Here is a 19,432-nt window from a genome sequence, read left to right on the forward strand (position 1 = left end):
GATTCAGCTCTGAACTTGGACAACCCCTTTAATACGGCGAGCTCTTCACAGTGAAGCCCCGCCTCCTGGACACTGGCAGAAGCAGAACCTGGCAGAGTAAAGATTTATATTCAACTACTCCTGATAATATCCGCTGCACAACATGTATGTTCTCTCCAGCCCCTACCTACTACTCTCAGCAGTCTAAAGCCTCATTCAGACATCAGTGTTTCACGGACAGCACACGTCCCAATTCATTTTAATGTGTGTATTCAGACATCAGTGTTTTAGCGCGGTCCGTGGGTCAGTGTTTTCAACACGGATGCATGCTCTATTTTGTCCGTGTTCACGGATCCATCACGTCCATTATAGTCTATGGGTCCGTGAAAACCATCCGTGTTGCATCCGTGTTTCACGGATCATTAGGAAGAGATGCTTTGAAAATTATTTTTCAGTCGGTGAAACACGGATGCAACACGGACAGCAGAAAACGGACACACGGACCCAACGCTGATCCTTCACGGATGCATAACTGACCACCTGCTCACGGATTTGAGCACGGACGTGTGAATGAGGCATAACATGGCCAAACCTGCTGACGGGCAACCTTTAACCTTTTTAAAAAGGAGTCCTGTTTTTAATGCTGACCATTAATCGGTCCCCACTCTGCTTGTTTGAAGTCTTGTCTGCAAGAACTAAGAAGACAGTTTCCTGGCAGCCACAGGGTGAAGAAACTCACTGGCATGAGATTCGAGGCCATGGAGAGGTAATCTAATCGATAGCATGTCCTGTGTGTTGCAGATGTCGGCTCTTCTCTTTCTTTCTGCCTTGTAGATGCAGCTTGGTGTTTTCATTGCTGCTTTATGTCTTTGGATCACTTGATGAAATGGATGCATTGATAATGATTTTTGCACGTACAGTGAAGGCCGTGCCCCGTGACCTACATTCAGACTGCACGCTCTACGTACAGAAGGGTAACGCACCTTGTTGTAACAGTATAAGCCATTACGACTCGGGGTACTTTTACACTAGCGTTAGAAGAATCCGTCAGGCAGTTCCGTTGCCTGCCGGATCCGGAGATCCGTATGTAAACAGAGATCATTTGTTTCCGGATGCGGATCCATCTGACAAATGCATTGAAATACCGGATCCCTCTCTCCTGTGTCATCCGGAAAAACGGATCCAGTATGTATTTTTTTTTTACATTTTTAAAGGTCTGCGCACGCGCAGTCCGGAAAACCAGATCAGTCGATGCAGCAATTTCCTGAACACTTGGTACCGGATCCGGCAATAATACATTTCAATGGAAATTAATGCCTGATTCCTGCAAGTGTTCCGGAATTTTGGCCGGAGAAAATACCGCAGCATGCTGCAGTATTTTCTCCGACCAAATACTGTAAAAGGAACGGAACGGAAGACATCCTGATGCATCCCGATCGGATTGCTTTCCATTCAGAATGCATTAGGACAAAACGGAAGCGTTTTTTTTCCCAGTATTGAGCCCCTAGGACGAAACTCAATACCGGAAAACTTTAACGCTAGTGTGAAAGTAGCCTTAGACGAGCGCTGCTCACGTCTGGTTGCTGGCCGAGTGCGGAGGAGACCACACAGAGACTGAACACTCGCACATTATAGTCCACAGTGAATAACTCAGTAGTTGTAATAAATGTTTCATTACAAGCAAATACAAAAGTATTCACATCCAGGTGCTGGTTTGAAAACTATAGAATATTACTCGTGGGACAACCCCTTTAAAGAGGACCTTTCACTTGTATACAAACTAAAAACCATCTATATCAGTGGGCAGAGCGGCGCCCAGGGGCCCCCCTGCACTTACTAGTATGTCTGGGCGCCGCTCCGTTCGCCCGGTATAGGCTCCGGTGTCTGCGCTCACTGGAATGATTTTTTGTATGAGGCGTGTCCCTTGCTGCAGCGCTGGCCAATCGCAGCGCACAGCTCACAGCCAGGCTGTGAGCTGTGCGCTGCGATTGGCCAGCGCTGCAGCAAGGGACACGCCTCATACAAAAAAAATCAGTCCAGTACAGCAGAGGGAGCGCAGACACCGGAGCCTATACCGGGCGAACGGAGCGGCGCCCAAACATACTAGTAAGTGCAGGGGGACCCCTGGGCGCCGCTCTGCCCACTGATATAGATGGTTTTTAGTTTGTATACAAGTGAAAGGTCCTCTTTAAGAACTGTTTCCTCCTAAATGAAAATAAAGACTAGTGATATGTGCTCGAGTTGTCCTCTTCCAGTCATGAAGCGGGCACGGTCCTAAAGAGTCCTACAGTCCCACCCTTCTAGGTTTGTATGGCCTGTCCCCGGAGCGCTCCTTGTTGCCACCGTCCTGCAGATATTGCGGATCTGCTGGTGCTGACGGAGAGCAGCCAGGAGGATATCAGTCACGCTTGGAAGGGAACTGCTCAGCACATAGACTTGGCCTCGTTTGTATCTGTCAGCCCTGAGCACCTTACAAGAACCCTACCCGGGCACATTGCATATTCTCTCCTGACTGCAATTTACATGGAAACACGAGCTGTTTGTAAGTGTTTTTCTGGGGAGCTGAATATATCTTTTTTTACGCTGACGCGCTGGGTTGTTTCTCTCTCTGCATGTTTTCTGGAACTCATTTCCATAAGCGGTTTTCACTTTCCTTTTTGGAACAGGTATGATGATGCTCTCCAGATATATGACAGGATATTACAAGAAGACCCAACCAACACAGTAAGTCAAATATTGTGACTGTTATAGGTAATTTGAGAGAGGCCGGCTGAGTGCATACTCTTGGCTAACAAAATATTGCTTCAAATCGTTCTCGCTCTCCCACAGGGAAATATATTTCTTTTAATTATTTTTTTTATTAACTTGGACATATTATTTTGCTTGCACTCAAAATACCAGAAAAGCACAGAAATGAATAATATAATAGCTCGTCTTCCTAGAAAGGCCGGCTTTGGCAAAACCTTATTGTTGTAAGTTTAAATTGCGGAGGGTCCTGGTCTCTAAATAGATCGCAGCGCGAGTGAGTGCGAAGGCCGGCTTTAGGTTTAATTCAAATTTAATATCGAGGCTTACACAACACAGTGACTTCACTTAGTCAGACCTCCCAGAATGAAATAAGTCCAAAGGACATGTACTGGATTCATCAGAAGTCGCCATTTTCAGAATGCAACACTCCGCTGCCTCGTCCTTCTCTACGTCACATCTCACAATGCTAATGTGAAGCCCCTTACGGCACTCTAAGGTAACATGATGTGCATGACGTAGATGATCTCGCTGGTACCAGAGCCCTGACTGGCGCCCCACAATCACATGACCGGGTGCCAGTGGGTAATGTGAAGATAAACATGAATATGGCAATAGACATCATTTCATCCAAGGTGTCGATTTGTATCTGTTTAGTCCACCGGATCACAGGGTGAGTATTGATAGTAGTTAGGTCCCAGGGTAGGTATAAATGGTTGTATGTCAAGGAGCTATATGGACTATGATATATAGGACAATATATATGAGCATGAGGTGAGCAAAGTAAACACAGAATGAAAGATGACGACAATCGATAGTATAGATAAAATCCTGTAAGGGGAAACCTGGTGCCGCTGTGGGAAGAATGTAGGTAAGATTAAGGTAGCCAGCGCTCAAAAGAGAAGCGCGCATCCGCACTGCAAGGAAAACGAGCCGCTAGGGAGAAGGAGGAGGAGCGGCGTCTATTTAAAAAGCGCATAGGAGTGCGTGTCGAGTCTCCTCCTGGAGTAAGTGCTATGGAACGCACCAGCGCTAGCAGGGTTGCACGTGTGCGCGCTGTCGTGCGTGTCAAGCCTTCAGCTAGGATTAGTACTACGGAACGCATAAGCGCTGGATATAAGGGTGACATGTAAATTGAGATATAGGATGGCAAAAAGCATGATCATATTGAGGCGCAGAGGAATGAGAGACTAGCGATATAGGGAAGGAAGAATAAGAGGGAGGGGTAAAGGGAGAATGAAAAAGAAAGACTAATAGGATGAGATGACCGAATATGGGAAATAGAAAAGATGAAAAATGGAGAAAGACAAAGTAAATAAAAATAGAAATAATAAAAATGACTGTACCAGTGGGGTGAGGGAGCAGCATCGGGATCTGCAACCTTCGGCACTCCAATTGCTTTGAAACGACGACTCCCAGCATGCAAACGTGCTCTGCGGTTCTTCCAACTCCAATAGAAGTGAATGGAGCATTCTGGGAGTTGTAGTTTTAGAACACCTGGAGTACCGGAGGTTGCTGATCCCTGCCCTACATGCTAGAGTCACTATTGATCACAGCATCTGGGGGGCTAAGGCAGTACCGCTGTCCTCCAGGGGATTCTCTGTGACACCTGCGGTATAGTCAAAGGGCAGTCACTGGGCTCCGGAGCACCTCTCGGCATGGTGCTGAACACTCTCCCCCCCACACACACACACACACACACCATTCAGCTAGTCGAAGAAAAAATGGTACCAATAACTACAATAGATCTGTAGAAAAACAAGCCCTCACAGAGCTACCTGTGACCGCAGTCTCTCCTGATTTTCTTATGGTCAGACCATTCATTGCGGCCAGAGAGGGAAGGGGGATGAGTGACTCAGAGGATCAGTGCAAGGCTGCTGTGCGGACATCTTTATCTACAATAGACCGCTCATACTATTATCCTAATTATCCACCACCTACTATTATACTGGCAGATAGCTTCTTCCCCTCACAGGAGTTTTATCTCTCTGGGCTGACTGCTACACAAGGACAATATTTTGTATTACATTTTCAGTGGTATAGTACTTCTGAAATAAAAAATAAAAAAAAAACGCCAAAGATTTAAAAAAACTTTGTTCTCTATGTATATTGGGGGAGTTTTATCAAACTGGTGCAAAGGAAAATTTGCTTAGTTGCCCATAGCAGATTCCACCTTTCATTTTCCAAAGGAGCTCTGAAAAATGAAAGATACAATCTGGTTGACGTAGATGGCGAAGCCAGTTTTCCTTTTACACCAGTTTTTATAAATCTACCCCATTGAGTTTTAAAAAAATACTCCTTTCTGATGGAAGTATCCCTTTGATGAAGTTTATAATGAAAAATTGGTTTATTTATGGGGGTCTCTTTAATAAAAATATATATATTTTTTTTATTAAGCTTTATTACATTTTTTTTAAGTCTTATTAAAGAATTAAAATCTGCAATGGAATTCTCCCCATGCCTTGTATTGGGGGATAGCAGTCAGTCAGCGGCGGGCCTTGTGAGTGGGCCTTAGCCTATGAATATTGAGGACTACACTGCACATGTACAGCATTGTGGGACTACATCCTTGTCTGCAGCTGATAGAGAGCTGATATGGCGGTACATGAATGACTTCATGGCGCCTGTCACTACTTAATGCTGATCTCGCATCAGGCAGCATAAACATGGTGACAAATTCCCTTTTGAAAGGGGTTTCCTGTTTGTATCAAAATCCTTTAAAATAATTTATGAAATTTGCTGTAATTTTGTAATGTATTTCTTTTACCTTTATTGCTCCTATCTCCCGCTCTGGGCTGTGGTCACATGACCATGTCCATGCAGCTCTTTCTTATTTCCTGTGATGCTCTGTCCATGGGTGGGGGCAGTGATAGGGGAGTGTCTATGTAATTAGGTAACTAGCTTGGTGGGAGGAGCTATAAACTAGCTGGGCATTGTTAGGGGCGGTGCTGGAGCTGTGGCAGAGGAAGGAGAAGTGCATCATGGGTTTGGTTGGATACAGAAACAGGAAGTGCTACATACAGGAGGGAAACAAACCAGAGGGGTTGGTTTACATGGTGAAAACGGGTCAGGAAAGTAAAAAATGAAATAAAAAAGTATGTAGATGAGGTAAGTAACTACTTGAGCCTATCTGTTAAACATCATAGTAAGGCTACATGCACACGACCATATGTGTTTTGCGGTCCGCAAAAAAAAAAATCGATGACATTCCATATGGGATCAGTTTTTTCTGCAAATCCCATTGTAATAATGCCTATCCTTGTCCGCAAACTAGAAAAAAATAGGAAATGCACAATTTTTTTTGCGGGGGAACAGACATACTAATGCGTAATACTAATTGCGCATCCTATCCGCAAAAAAATAACAGAACGGACACAGAAACCAAATACGTTTGTGTGCATGTAGCCTAACCCTGTAAAACCCCTTTAAGTAGAGCAGCTCGGCTTGATTGACAGATCTCTCTCAGTATGCAAATTCTTTACGGGTGGACAAGTACTGTTTATCTGACTCCGTCCTCGGAGGGTTCCCTGCAGTTCAGTTTGCTGTCTGTTCATTGGGGCTTCTTCTCCACTTGTCAGAGAAGCTGAGGATCCCAGCGCGTGTCTGAAGATCTGATGCACAAAAATATATCAGAAAATTTTACAACTTCTCCTGATACCAAGAGTGATCACAGTGCACCTTTAACCCCTTCCCAACATATGACGTAATAGTACATCATGGCCGCATTTTGATGTACTATTACGTCAAAATTGATCGGGCGGGCACCGGAGCGGTGTGCGCTCGATCACTGCAGGGGCCCAACAGTCCCTGATAGCTGGGCCCCTGCTGTAAAAGCCGATGCCGGCGGATTAACCCCTCTATGCTGCGGTCAGCGCTGACTGCGGCATAGAAGGGGTTTGCGGCGGGGGAGGGAGCCCATCGGGTCCACGCGCTGCTGTGGTGGGGACCCGATGGGTGACAAGGCAGCCCGATACCATGCACAGGCTGCCCAATGCTTTGCACGGCATCGGGACCTGCCTTCTACGGGTATCCATGCCTGGTCTCCTAGGCAACCTGTTAGTGTATTACTCAGTGTAATACACTAAAAGGCAATGCATTACAATACAGATGTAATGTAATGCGTTGCAGAGGGGATCAGACCCTCAAAAGTTGAAGTCCCCTAGTGGGACAGAAATAAAGTTTTAAAAAAAAGCAAAAAATAAATAAAATGTGTTTTTAATAAAAAAATATAGAAACAAAAAGTAAAAAAAAGGCATTTTTGTCACCTTACATCTCAAAAAGGCGTATGTCCCACAAAACGGTACCAATCACAGTCAACTTATCCCGCAAAAATTGAGATCCTACCTGACACAATCGGTCAAAAAAAAAAAAGAAAACTATGACTCTGACTATGAAAACACTAAAACATAATTTTTTTTGTTTAAAAAATGCTATTATTGTGTAAAACTTAAATAAATAAGAAAAAGTATACATATTAGGTATTGCCACGTCCGTAACCATCTGCTCTATAAAAATGTCACATGACCTAACCCCTCAGGTGAACGCTATAAAAATAAATAAAAACTGTTCCAAAACAACTATTTTTTTTGGTCACCTTGCCCCATAAAGTGTAATAATGAATGATCAAAAAATCCTATGTACCCAAAAATGGTACCAATAAAAACGTCAACTTTTCCTGGAAAAAACGAGCCCCTGCACAAGATCGGCAGAAAAATAATTAAAAAAAATAAGGCGTTCAGAAAATAGAGACACAAAAATAAAAATTTTTTTTCAAAAATGCTTTATTATGTAAAACTGAAACAAACAAAGAAAGTAGACATATTTGATATCGTTGCGGCCGTAACAACCTGCTCTGTAAAAATAGCACATGATCTACCCTGTCAGATGAATGTTATAAAAAAAAAAAACGGTGCCAGAACAGCCATTTTTTGTAATATAGAGCAATTAAAAATCATATGTACCCCAAAATAGTACCAATAAAACTGGTACCTTATCTCCTAGTTTCCAAAATGGGGTAAGTTTCTACTGTAAGGGTGCATCAGGGGGTCTTCAAATGGGACATGGCATCTAAAAACCAGTCCATCAAAATCTGCCTTCCAAAAACCATGTGGCGTTCCTTTTCTTCTGTGCCCTGCCGTGTGCCCTTACATCAGTTTACTACCACAGGTGGGGTGTTTATGTAAACCGCAGAACCAGGGTAATAAATATTGAGTTTTGTTTTGGATGTTAACCCTCGATGTGTTAAAGAAAAAAAAATGGATTAAAATGGAAAATCTGCCAAAAAAGTGAAATTTTGAAATTTCATATCCACTTAATTTTTTTTTACAAACTTTGTTAACCTAAATGGTTAACAAAGTTTGTAAAATAAGTTTTGAGTAACATGAGGGGTGTAGTTTCTAAAATGGGGTCATTTATGGGGGTATTCCACTATGTAAGGCTACATGCACACGACAGTTGTTTTTTGCGTCCGCAAATTGTGCGTCCGCCAAAAAAAACGGATGCATCATCCGTTTTTTTTGGAGGATCCGTTTTTTCCCACAGATCCGTTGTAATAAATGCCTATCCTTGTCCGCAAATGTGAAAAAAGTAGGACATGCACTATTTTTTTGCTGAAGGGAAACACGGACAACGGACGCGGACCACAAACGGACGAACTATCAGCATTTTTTTGCTGACCCATTGAAATGGGTCCCCATCCTATCCGCAAAAAAAACGGAACGGAGGCCGAGAAAGACAACTGTCGTGTGCATGAGGCCTAAGCCTCACAAAGTGACTTCAGACCCAAACCGGTCCTTTACAAAGTGGGTTTCGGAAATTTTCTTAAAAATTTTAAGAATTGCTTCTAAACTTCTAAGCCTTCTAAGGTCCTAAAAAAATAAAATGACATTTACAAAATGATGCCAACATAAAGTATACATATGGGGAATGTTATGTAATAAATATTTTAAAGTATCACTTTCTGTTTTAAAAGCAGAGAAATTAAAACATTTTAAATTGCAAATTTTTCTAGATTATTGGTAAATTTGTGATTTTTTTTTTTCATAAGTAAAGGTGAAATATATTGACTCAAATTTATGAGTATCATGAAGTACAATTTGTCACGAGAAAACAGTCTTAGGTCCCTTTCACACGGGCGAGTATTCCTCGCGGATGCGATGCGTGAGGTGAACGCATTGCACCCGCACTGAATACCGACCCATTCATTTCTATGGGGCTGTTCACATGAGCGGTGATTTTCACGCATCACTTGTGCGTTGCGTGAAAATCGCAGCATGCTCTATATTCTGCGTTTTTCATGCAACGCAGGCCCCATAGAAGTGAATGGGGCTGCGTGAAAATCGCAAGCATCCGCAAGCAAGTGCGGATGCGGTGCGATTTTTCACGCACGGTTGCTAGGAGACGATCGGGTTGGAGACCCGATCATTATTATTTTCCCTTATACCATGGTTATAAGGGAAAATAATAGCATTCTGAATACAGAATGCATAGTAAAACAGCGCTGGAGGGGTTAAAAAAACCCCCAAAAAAAAACATTTAACTCACCTTAGTCCACTTGATCGCGGCCCGGCATCTCCTTCTGTCTCCTTTGCTGAACAGGACCTGTGGTGAGCATTAATTACAGGTAAAGGACCTTTGGTGACGTCACTCCGGTCGTCACATGGTCCATCACATGATTCATCACCATGGTAAAAGATCATGTGATGACCGGAGTGACGTCACCAAAGGTCCTTTACCCAGGTCCTGAAGAAAGAATACAGAAGGAGATGCCGGGCTGCGCTATCAAGTGGACTAAGGTGAGTTAAATTATTTATTTTTTAACCCCTCCAGCGCTATTTTACTATGCATTCTGTATTCAGAATGCTATTATTTTCCCTTATAACCATGTTATAAGGGAAAATAATACAAGCTACAGAACACCGATCCCAAACCCGAACTTCTGTGAAGAAGTTCGGGTTTGGGTACCAAACATGCGTGATTTTTCTCACACGAGTGCAAAGCGCATTACAATGTTTTGCACTCGCGCGGAAAAATCGCGGGTGTTCCCGCAACGCACCCGCACATTTTCCCGCAACGCCCGTGTGAAAGAGGCCTTAGAATGGCTTGGATAAATAAGTGTTTCAAAGCTATTATCACATAAAGTGACACATGTCAGATTTGCAAAAAATGGGCAGGAGGGCGAAAACTGGCCCGGGGTAGAAGGGGTTAACAGCCTACTACTCAGTCCACTGCGACGCTCCATGTATAAGTCCATGTATTTTATTTTCTGCCATAATCTAAGCAGCTCCATGTGTCAGCACACACCAACACAAGAAAAAGTGATAGTCTGTTTTGGACGCCAAGATAAACTCAGCGAAAGCCGCGCTTCGGATCCAAAGCTCTCCGCCCCCCTCCCCCACCGCAGCCACATATCCATATGGAAATGATTAGCAGGTAGATGATATATAAACAATTCCGATACCTGACAATTTATCAGAGCGTTTCTAGCCGGCTTTCAGCAGACGAGAAGCATCGGCACCGGCCAAGCAGACTTCTAACCATCCTTGGGAAAAAGCTGTGCATAGTCTGCAGAATAATGCACCCAGTGTGAATACTTGCCGGTTTTTAATTTAAAGTGGCACATTTTGCTCAGAAACGGCCAAAAATTGTAATTGCAAACCGTTTACAAGTGCGGCCAGTGCCAGACGTGCCCCTGGAAATATTTACTGTGCCCGGACATATTCCCGCTAGCAGCTATTCATAGCCTGACTCGTGCTTCTTAAGAGTATAGCATAGTAATAAACGTGAAATAACCGCTACAGTATTTGCTCAAACCTCTGCCACCTGCACCTATTTGGGATTGATTCGAGAAATCGTCTGCAGCACTTCCGTAAAAATCTGCAAGAAATGTGCAATGGCAGAACTGCAGCCGATTGGGCAGACTTCACCTGCAGAACACAGGGGAGGTGCAGAAACAAGATGACTCACCCGTTCACTGGCCGCCTCGCTTGTTCCCATGCCGTTCTCAGTACAACTTGACCTCCTGTGATAACGTCTTGCCCAAGATCTGATCCAAAATTCTGCAGACTGTTCCCCTCCCCCATGAGACTATAACAGTGTTCACCACTACTGTTAAAGGGGTTGTCAGCCTCGGAGCTGACAACAACTTTGCCTCGGACCTGTCCCTCTGAACCTGCCTGACCTGTCCCATTGCTGCTCTGTTCCCTATGGACCAGGAATCGGCTGGGTCCCGTGACCTCTGCAGCCAATCGCAGGCCTCAGCGTTCACAGAGGCTTGAACCGTACATCACTGCTGTGACCTAGCACCCAAGCCGCTGTGACTGCTGAGGCCTGTGATTGGTCGCAGCGGTCACAGGGCCCAGCTTCTTCCTGGTCCTGTCGGGACAGCGGGCAGGTGAGTCTTCCCTTTTGTGTGTTCAGGGGCACAGGTCCAGGCCAAAGGGGTTGTCAGCTCCAGGTCCAAAAAAAACCTTTACAGGGGTTATCTGAGACTAAAAACTGCCCCCCATATGTCCAGGCCCCTCACACTGAATCTACTTACCTGGCTCCCCGCACTGCCGCCGCCGCTGCTGCTTCTCCCCGTGTGCGGATGAAAACATCCGGTGTCAGGGGGGGAGCAGCGAATGGCAGGCAGTGACGGGGACCAGCCTCCCTAGTGTCACGGGTGACGCTAGGGAGGCTCATTCCCATCACCGTCTGCCATTGGCTGCTTCACCTGACACCGGATGTTTTCATCCGCGCACGGGGAGAAGCGGCAGCGGCGGCAGTGCGGGGAGCCAGGTAAGTAGATTCAGTGTGAGGGGCCCGGGCACATGGGGGACATTTATTAGTCTCTGATAACCCCTTTAAGCTCATTCCTTTACCCTCCATGCAGTAGTGGGGATCTTAGTTCCTTCATTGGGCCCCAAATCAAAGTCAGGTGCTCCCCCCCCCCCCCCCCACTGTTGTAAACTGAACTGTAGTAATGCAGTCAGCAACCAAGGGATGGATAATAGTATCATCCATCAGAACTTAAGGGGTTGTTATCATCTAAAGTTTTCAAGCCAGCACCTGGATCTGAATACTTTTGTAATTGCTGTCTGAGCTTGTAATCAGGGCGCGTGGGCGTCCGGTATTTCAGGGCAGGATATGCTGAGGTCATTCCTTTTTTTGGCATAACAGCCATGCCAGAACGGGCATGCTAATAAGCCTCGACAGTGTGATTTGTTCCCTGAAAATCCACCCAGATGACTACTGTCCTACACTGTACCAGTGTTCTGAAGCTCACGTTCAGGAACAGAATGCTGGGGTTATGGACAGTTAGCGTGATCCACTAACCGATTTGGCTTTGGGCTAAACCTAAAGGCAATGTCTTGCGGATCCCTGGTATTCACCCTTTAAACCCAGTACATCCATCTGGACTTCTCTGCAGGTTGCCAACCAGTTTGCTACCTCTTGGAATAGTCCCAGTATAGTCAGCAGCTGACCTACGGGGGTGAGAGACCCCGGTGTGAAGCACCATGGAGTCAGGAAATATTCCTGGTCAGGAGACAGGCCAAGGTCAGGGCAGGCTGTGTACAAATGTATCCGAGAAAGAAGTCCAAGGTAAGGGCAGGTGCCAAGGGGTCACTATGAGAAACAGGCTAAGGTCAAGATACGCGGCTAGGAGTCAGTCGGTAGTCAGGCAGGAGTTAAGTACATGGGTAGTCACACAGAGTATAGTGCCTTTGGTTACCTTTGGTTACTAGAGACTAGTAACTGGGGAGGGTCCCCTAAATAGCCAGAGGCCACCAGCCTTTGGCTAGGGTATGATTTGGATGTGCACAGGCTGTTTAAGAATCCAAGAGAAAGCGAGCGTGTGTGCATCCTAAGGAAGCAGGCCAGGAGGCCAACAGATCAGACATGCATGCCATAGCCTGCTGAGGACTTTGGGGTACAGACATAGCAAGAGAGAGACGAACGGGATCAGACACCAGAGTGAGTAGCGCTGCATCTGTAGGTAGGAACTGGGCAGCAACGCGCACAGGACTCCAGTGCAACAGCTGGAGCCACAGTGAAGACCCATACATTTACAGGCAGTGCAATGGGAGAGAAGGGTCATGGCTGGTAGGTGGCATAGAAGGCTAGAACACCTGTCCTTTCTGCTGCAGCTCTCCCTATCACAGCTCAGGGGGTGTCTCCTTTCTGCTGCAGCTCTCCCTATCACAGCTCAGGGGGTGTCTCCTTTCTGCTGCAGCTCTCCCTATCACAGCTCAGGGGGTTTCTCCTTTCTTGCAGCTCTCCCTATCACAGCTCAGGGGGTGTCTCCTTTCTTGCAGCTCTCCCTATCACAGCTCAGGGGGTGTCTCCTTTCTTGCAGCTCTCCCTATCACAGCTCAGGGGGTGTCTCCTTTCTTGCAGCTCTCCCTATCACAGCTCAGGGGGTGTCTCCTTTCTGCTGCAGCTCTCTCTCCATCACAGCTCAGGGGGTGTCTCCTTTCTGCTGCAGCTCTCTCCCTATCACAGCTCAGGGGGTGTCTCCTTTCTGCTGCAGCTCTCCCCCTATCAGCTCAGGGGGTGTCTCCTTTCTGCTGCAGCTCTCCCCCTATCACAGCTCAGGGGGTGTCTCCTTTCTGCTGCAGCTCTCCCCCTATCACAGCTCAGGGGGTGTCTCCTTTCTGCTGCAGCTCTCCCCCTATCACTGCTCAGGGGGTGTCTCCTTTCTGCTGCAGCTCTCTTCCTATAATGGTCTTATCTATTTAGCTGGGGCAGTTGTTGGATAAAACTGAGCATGTACGACCGCCTCAATAATGTTACGGAGTTGGGCGGAGGAATAAAGAAAAGAATAAACAGCAGGAGGCGCTATACAGATACCGTGTATTGAATAACTAGATGGCTATACAATTTTTTTTTTATTACATACAGTTAAAAAACTGTTCAAATACAGGTGCTGGTTTGAAAAATGTGGAATATTTTTCTTGGGACAACCCCTTCAAAGTGAATATTCACATCCCAACATGTACAAATTTGTACAAATTCATTTTATATGCCCATATAATCCAAAGCTCCATACTGATACATGGCTCTGTCTGCTTGCAGTAGCCGCTAGAGGGGAGCTTACTGCTTATTTGGTGCAGTGTGCTCCTGGACTCCCCCTAGTGGTGGTTGCTGGCAGTAAAGAATATATATTTAGACTTTTTGTCTATGCAGGGGATTTGAAGCCCCCCTGTCTGTATTGTGCAGTAAATTGAAATTTTGCTGAATTACAAACCCAGTCTCGCTAGAGTTTTTTATTGAAATGTTTATTTGTGCATTGTGATAGCTCAGAGGATACAGTTTGTTGGCTAGCTGTCCTAGGTAAAACCACAAACCTATAGTAATATCTCGGTGAGGTGTACAAATACACACTCCATCCTAGTGCCTCTGACAAACTCAGCTCTGCTCCTCGTGTAATCCTTATGATGTCAGGATAAAGATATATATATATATATAGATAGATAGATAGATAGATATGAGATTGATAGATAGATATGTGATAGATAGATAGATAGATAGATAATATAAAAATAAATTTTGTAAGGGAAATTCCTCTTTGCTTTTTTTTATGTGCCAAATAAAGATAAATGATCGGCTCAGCATATCCTCACTATGGGGCGACAGGCGTTTGGGCAGACGGCACGGGTAGCACTGATTCTGGCAAGCGAGCGGCAGAACAATCCCACATAATGTGTTACTGGCCCGTCCTCAGAACCTTCTAGTCCAGTCTCCCTGACAAGCCCTGTAAATCATCCCAGATCCTGATACATTACTGGAAAGAAATCACTTAACCGCACAACCAATTAAATCCTCCGTGCGCAGCGAGCCGGTGGAATAGGGCTTTGTGCTCCGTGGTATTTTAGTAAGTTAAATCCTCATGGCCAAGATGTCTGCAGCCTTGCAAAAATGAAAACATGCTCCAGTCCAATTTGTTTAGCCTGTTGACATTCCCTTCTAGTTATCCGTCTCTGGAGTTACATTGGCGTTGTATTCCCGGACAGTTTTCAGTGAATATTGAAAGGCTGAAACGCACGTCTTCTGTGCCATGTTTGTGTGTGACAACGCTGCCGCCATCCTTCACCCAGAAACAGCGCCACTCTTGTCCGTGCCTGGTATTGCAGCTCATTGTAACTCCAGTGGGGAACTTCTCAATTGTACAAAACAAAACGTGCAGCCGTTTTAATACGCCATACTGTAACCCTCTCTTAAAGGGCATCTGTCAGCAGTTTTGTACCTATGACACTGGCTGACCTGTTACATGTGCGCTTGGCAGCTGAAGGCATCTGTGTTGGTCCCATGTTCATATGTGGCCGCATTGCTGAGAAAAATGATGTTTTAATAAATGCAAATGAGCCTCTAGGAGCAACGGGGGTGTTGTCATTACACCTAGAGGCTCAGCTCTCTCTGCAAGTGCCACACCCTCTGCACTCTGATTGACACGGCCAGGTGTGATGACGTTTTTACTGCCTGGCCCTGTCAATCAAAATGCAGAGGGCGTGTCAGTTGCAGAGAGAGCGGAGCCTCTAGGTGTAAAGGCAACGCCCCCGTTGCTCCTAGAGGCTCGTTTGCATTAAAACATCATTGTTCTCAGCAATACAGGCACATATGAACATGGGACCAACACAGATGTCTTCAGCTGCCAAGTGCACATGTAACAGGTCAGCCGGTGTCATAGGTACAAAACTGCTGACAGATGCCCTTTAAAGGGGCGGTCCAGTTTTAAGAGGAGACCAGACAATTGTGGAGGGAGGAGATGAGCTGTGATATGGTGGATCCTGTCTTATCTATATATAGGTGATATCTGTCATTGTAATACTGCCTGTGATGATAATGCGATGAGTACTGATATGTTACCTGTACAGAACAGGAAACCACAACCTATTATTGGCCCTTGTGGCCACTGTGTGAAAATTGCAGGGTTATGTACATTTTTTTTTTTTGACATTGAAAAATAAAAAATGTTCCATAAAAATGTGATATAAACAATAAGTCATTTTCTGACGATACACTTTCCTTGAAGGGGTTTTGCAAGGTATCAACCTTTATCCGCTGTGCCTATACAGTCTAAAACTAGCAGTAAGCGGTCTCTAAGGTGGCAGTCGTCTCCCTTACGCCTCGGCCCACGTGCATACCGTTTTCACATCTGCAAAGGGTATGAGAACTAGTTATCCTCTGCTCCTACACTTGCTTTTCTGGACTCTCGGAAATCTGGGTGACCGCTCCTGTTAATATGTCCATTTATACTAGACTTTCGAGAGGGCTGGAGAGACCCCCAAGTAGCCAATACCTCTGCCGGCAGCGACCTTTCGGGCTGTCGTCATCGCTGGGCCAGTGAAAGGGTCAGCTGGCTGTTAAAGCCGACGGTATTATGTCCGTCCCGGGCTTAGCGCTCTTACAAGCCCCTTACATTCCCTTTATCCCTCCCGCAGAGACTATTGCAGCGACAGGAAGGAGAGATATGAGCCTGAATGGGATGGCAGGATTAGCCTTCCCCACTGCTCTGTAATTACTCCATTCTGCCGGGACGTTTCTTTGGATGAAGCGATGCGTGGAGTTGGTATCAATAGCCGGGCGCACACAATGCGATCGCTGGATGAGTTCTGCATTGTGTCGGTGGATCAGCGGAGCGCGTGTTTATATACTCCCACCAAGCTGTGGAATTCCTCTGGCATTGAGATAATAATTTGCACAGTTTAATTGCCTTCTTTACCGTGAGTCTAATCCTTACTTAATGTCAACCTATAGGCGACAAGAAAGAGGAAGATTGCCATTCGCAAAGCCCAGGGGAGGAACGCCGAGGCGATCCGAGAGCTCAATGAGTATCTGGAACAGTGAGTGTTTTACAAGGGGATTTTCTTGTGCACTTTTGCTATACATATATTTTTTTTAATTAAAATGGAATTTGCATTTGATTTAGGCTCCTTTTCTGTTTCTACACGTACATTCCCACCCTTACCCGTGTTCCTCAAGCTTCTGACCTTCTTGTTGCAGATTTGTAGGTGACCAAGAAGCTTGGCACGAACTGGCGGAACTTTATATCAATGAACTTGAGTAAGTCCCTGAACAGGTTTTCTATGTGTAGATGATTGTCAAGATGGGTATCTTGTGGACTTAAAGGGATTGACCAGGACTAGAGAAAGATGGCTGCTTTCTTCCAAAAACGGCGCCACCCCCTGTCCCACAGGTTGTGTGTGGTATTATAGCTCAGCCCCAGCGTCTTCAATAAAGCGGCTATGTTTCTCTATTCCTGGACAGCCCCTTTAATGCCTTATTCAAATGTCGGTGCTTTCCATCAGTGATTGTGACCCAAAACCATGATATTTTGACATAAGGTCTAAGGGACAGATTTGCGCCTATTCTGTGTTTAAGGCCGCACCTGGCTTTGGCTCAAATTCACTGATGGAAATCACTGACCGAACACTGACATGTGAATGAGGCATAAGGGTCTATTCACACAACAGGGATGGAAAGACGACCATTAAAGCCTCATTCACATGTCAGTCTCCCACGAACGTGTGCTGCATGTGTTCTCCACGGACTGCACATGTTCCCATTCATTTTAATATGTGTATTCACACATCAGTCTTTTAGTACGCTCCGTGGGTCTCTTTGTTTGTTTTTTAGCACGAATGCATTCTCTATTTTGTCCGTGTTCACGGATTCATCACGCCCATTATAGTCTATGGGTCCGTGAAAACCATGGATGCAACACTGATGCCATCCGTGTTTCAGGGATCATTAGGAAGATATGTTTTACAAATGTGTGCACTTTCTGGCCGAAATTGGGCGAAAATTGGTGCAATTTCTGCATCTAGGTTTAGAGAAGCTGTCAATGCTTGGCCCGACAAGAGTGTGGTTTTGAGGGAAAAGCGGGCACGGCCTAATTTGTGACATATAGCACCAAAATTCCGGATTCAAATTGTCTCGAACTAAGCCAATTAATATTTGGTATAGAGAAAGGTGTCTGTCCCTGCACCACAAATATCATCCAGCCTGGGCCCCTGTGAAAAATGCAGTGCAAGTCTAGGCAGCCAATGTAAGTTTATGCCATATATAGGGTAAGCATATGTACCCCACTGTTTCTGGAAAAAAGCAGCAAAGTTTTTGTAATTCTGTACAAGAGATCTCTTCCACACACTCTGTATTTAGATACAAAATGGATTGTGCAGCATGCATATCCCTTTAAAGTAAATGGATTTAGTTTAAAGGGGTTATCCCACGATTAATGAAAAAATGAAAGTCAGACATCATATAGTACATGACAATCTCTTTCTAACAAAGCTAGAACCAGCCCTGTACCTCACATGGATCCAGAGATCTTCCCATTCATTGCTCTGCTAGATTTATATCAAGCTGACAGCTCGAGGGGAGTGTCTTTTCTGCTGCAGCTCAGGGGGCGTGTCTCAGCTCTCCCTATCACAGCTCAGGAGGCATGTCAGTGCTCTCCCTATCACAGCTCAGGAGGCGTGTCAGTGCTCTCCCTATCACAGCTCAGGGGCATGTCAGTGCTCTCCCTTTCACAGCTCAGGGGCGTGTCAGTGCTCTCCCTATCACAGCTCAGGGGCGTGTCTCAGCTCTCCCTATCACAGCTCAGGAGGCATGTCAGTGCTCTCCCTATCACAGCTCAGGAGGCGTGTCAGTGCTCTCCCTATCACAGCTCAGGGGCGTGTCAGTGCTCTCCCTATCACAGCTCAGGGGCGTGTCAGTGCTCTCCCTATCACAGCTCAGGGGCGTGTCAGTGCTCTCCCTATCACAGCTCAGGGGCGTGTCAGTGCTCTCCCTATCACAGCTCAGGGGCGTGTCTCAGCTCTCCCTATCACAGCTCAGGAGGCAGTTGAAGGATGAAACTGAGCATGTGCGGCCATCTCAGAGAGCCGGTCAAAGAAATAAGAAAAAAAAAAACAGCAGATGGCACCATACAGATACATTTTATTGAATAACTCAGTGGCTATGCAAGTTTTGTGGGACAACCCCTTTAGGGTGCATTCACACGACCGTATAAATGGATCCGCATCCGTTCCGCAAATTTGCGGAACGGGTGCGGACCCATTCATTTCAATGGGGCCGCAAAAGATGCGGACAGCACACCGTGTGCTGTCCGCATCTGTTCCGTTCCGTGGCCCCGCATAAAAGATAGAGCATATATAGCACTGGCCATGTGCGGTCCGCAAATTGCAGAACGCACACGGCCGGTATCCGTGTTTTGCGGATCCGCAATTTGGGGACCGCAAAACACTTATGGTCGTGTGAATGCACCCTTAATAAGAGGAAAACATTTCCTTTCTCAGAGGAAAGGCTTTATATTTAAGACAAGGTTGAGTCAAGGTACGAAGACTGGAACAGTTGGTGAATTCTCTGTGTGAACAACTAATCCTACTTACTGACGATGTCATGTTTTCGTTCGACGTTTATAGCCGTATTTACAGACGGAAATACTGACATGAAAGGGTGTGATCCTGGCCTTTAAGCCTCCTAGGGTAAATCCAGATGTCTGCAGATTTGCATTTCCCATTTTGTAGTACCAACCAAATAGCTGATATTTGAAGAGATCTCTTCCACACACTGCGGAAAAATATTCACAGCGTAAATTGCCCTGTGGTGTGGATTTTGTCCGCAGCTGGAATACAGCAAAATCTTCCCCTTGTGGCCCTATCCTTAAATGTCACATCCAATAGTGACTTCAGCTTTAGTGTTAGGCTACATGCACACGACCGTA

At 45.6% G+C, this 19,432-nt stretch overlaps 1 protein-coding gene across 2 annotated transcripts in view; it reads left to right on the plus strand.

Moving 5' to 3' along the window:
• The window catches only part of EMC2 (ER membrane protein complex subunit 2), a 96,953-nt gene that overhangs the window by 55,526 nt on the left and 21,995 nt on the right, over positions 1–19,432 (plus strand). For both annotated transcript variants that reach the window (XM_040432618.1, XM_040432617.1), the window contains exons 5-8: positions 660–745; positions 2,646–2,703; positions 16,462–16,547; positions 16,708–16,767. In XM_040432618.1, the coding sequence (XP_040288552.1) occupies positions 660–745; positions 2,646–2,703; positions 16,462–16,547; positions 16,708–16,767 (290 nt within the window). The remainder of the gene's footprint in view (positions 1–659; positions 746–2,645; positions 2,704–16,461; positions 16,548–16,707; positions 16,768–19,432) is intronic.

The sequence above is a fragment of the Bufo bufo genome, chromosome 5, assembly GCF_905171765.1.
Source record: "Bufo bufo chromosome 5, aBufBuf1.1, whole genome shotgun sequence".
Classification (NCBI taxonomy): domain Eukaryota; kingdom Metazoa; phylum Chordata; class Amphibia; order Anura; family Bufonidae; genus Bufo; species Bufo bufo.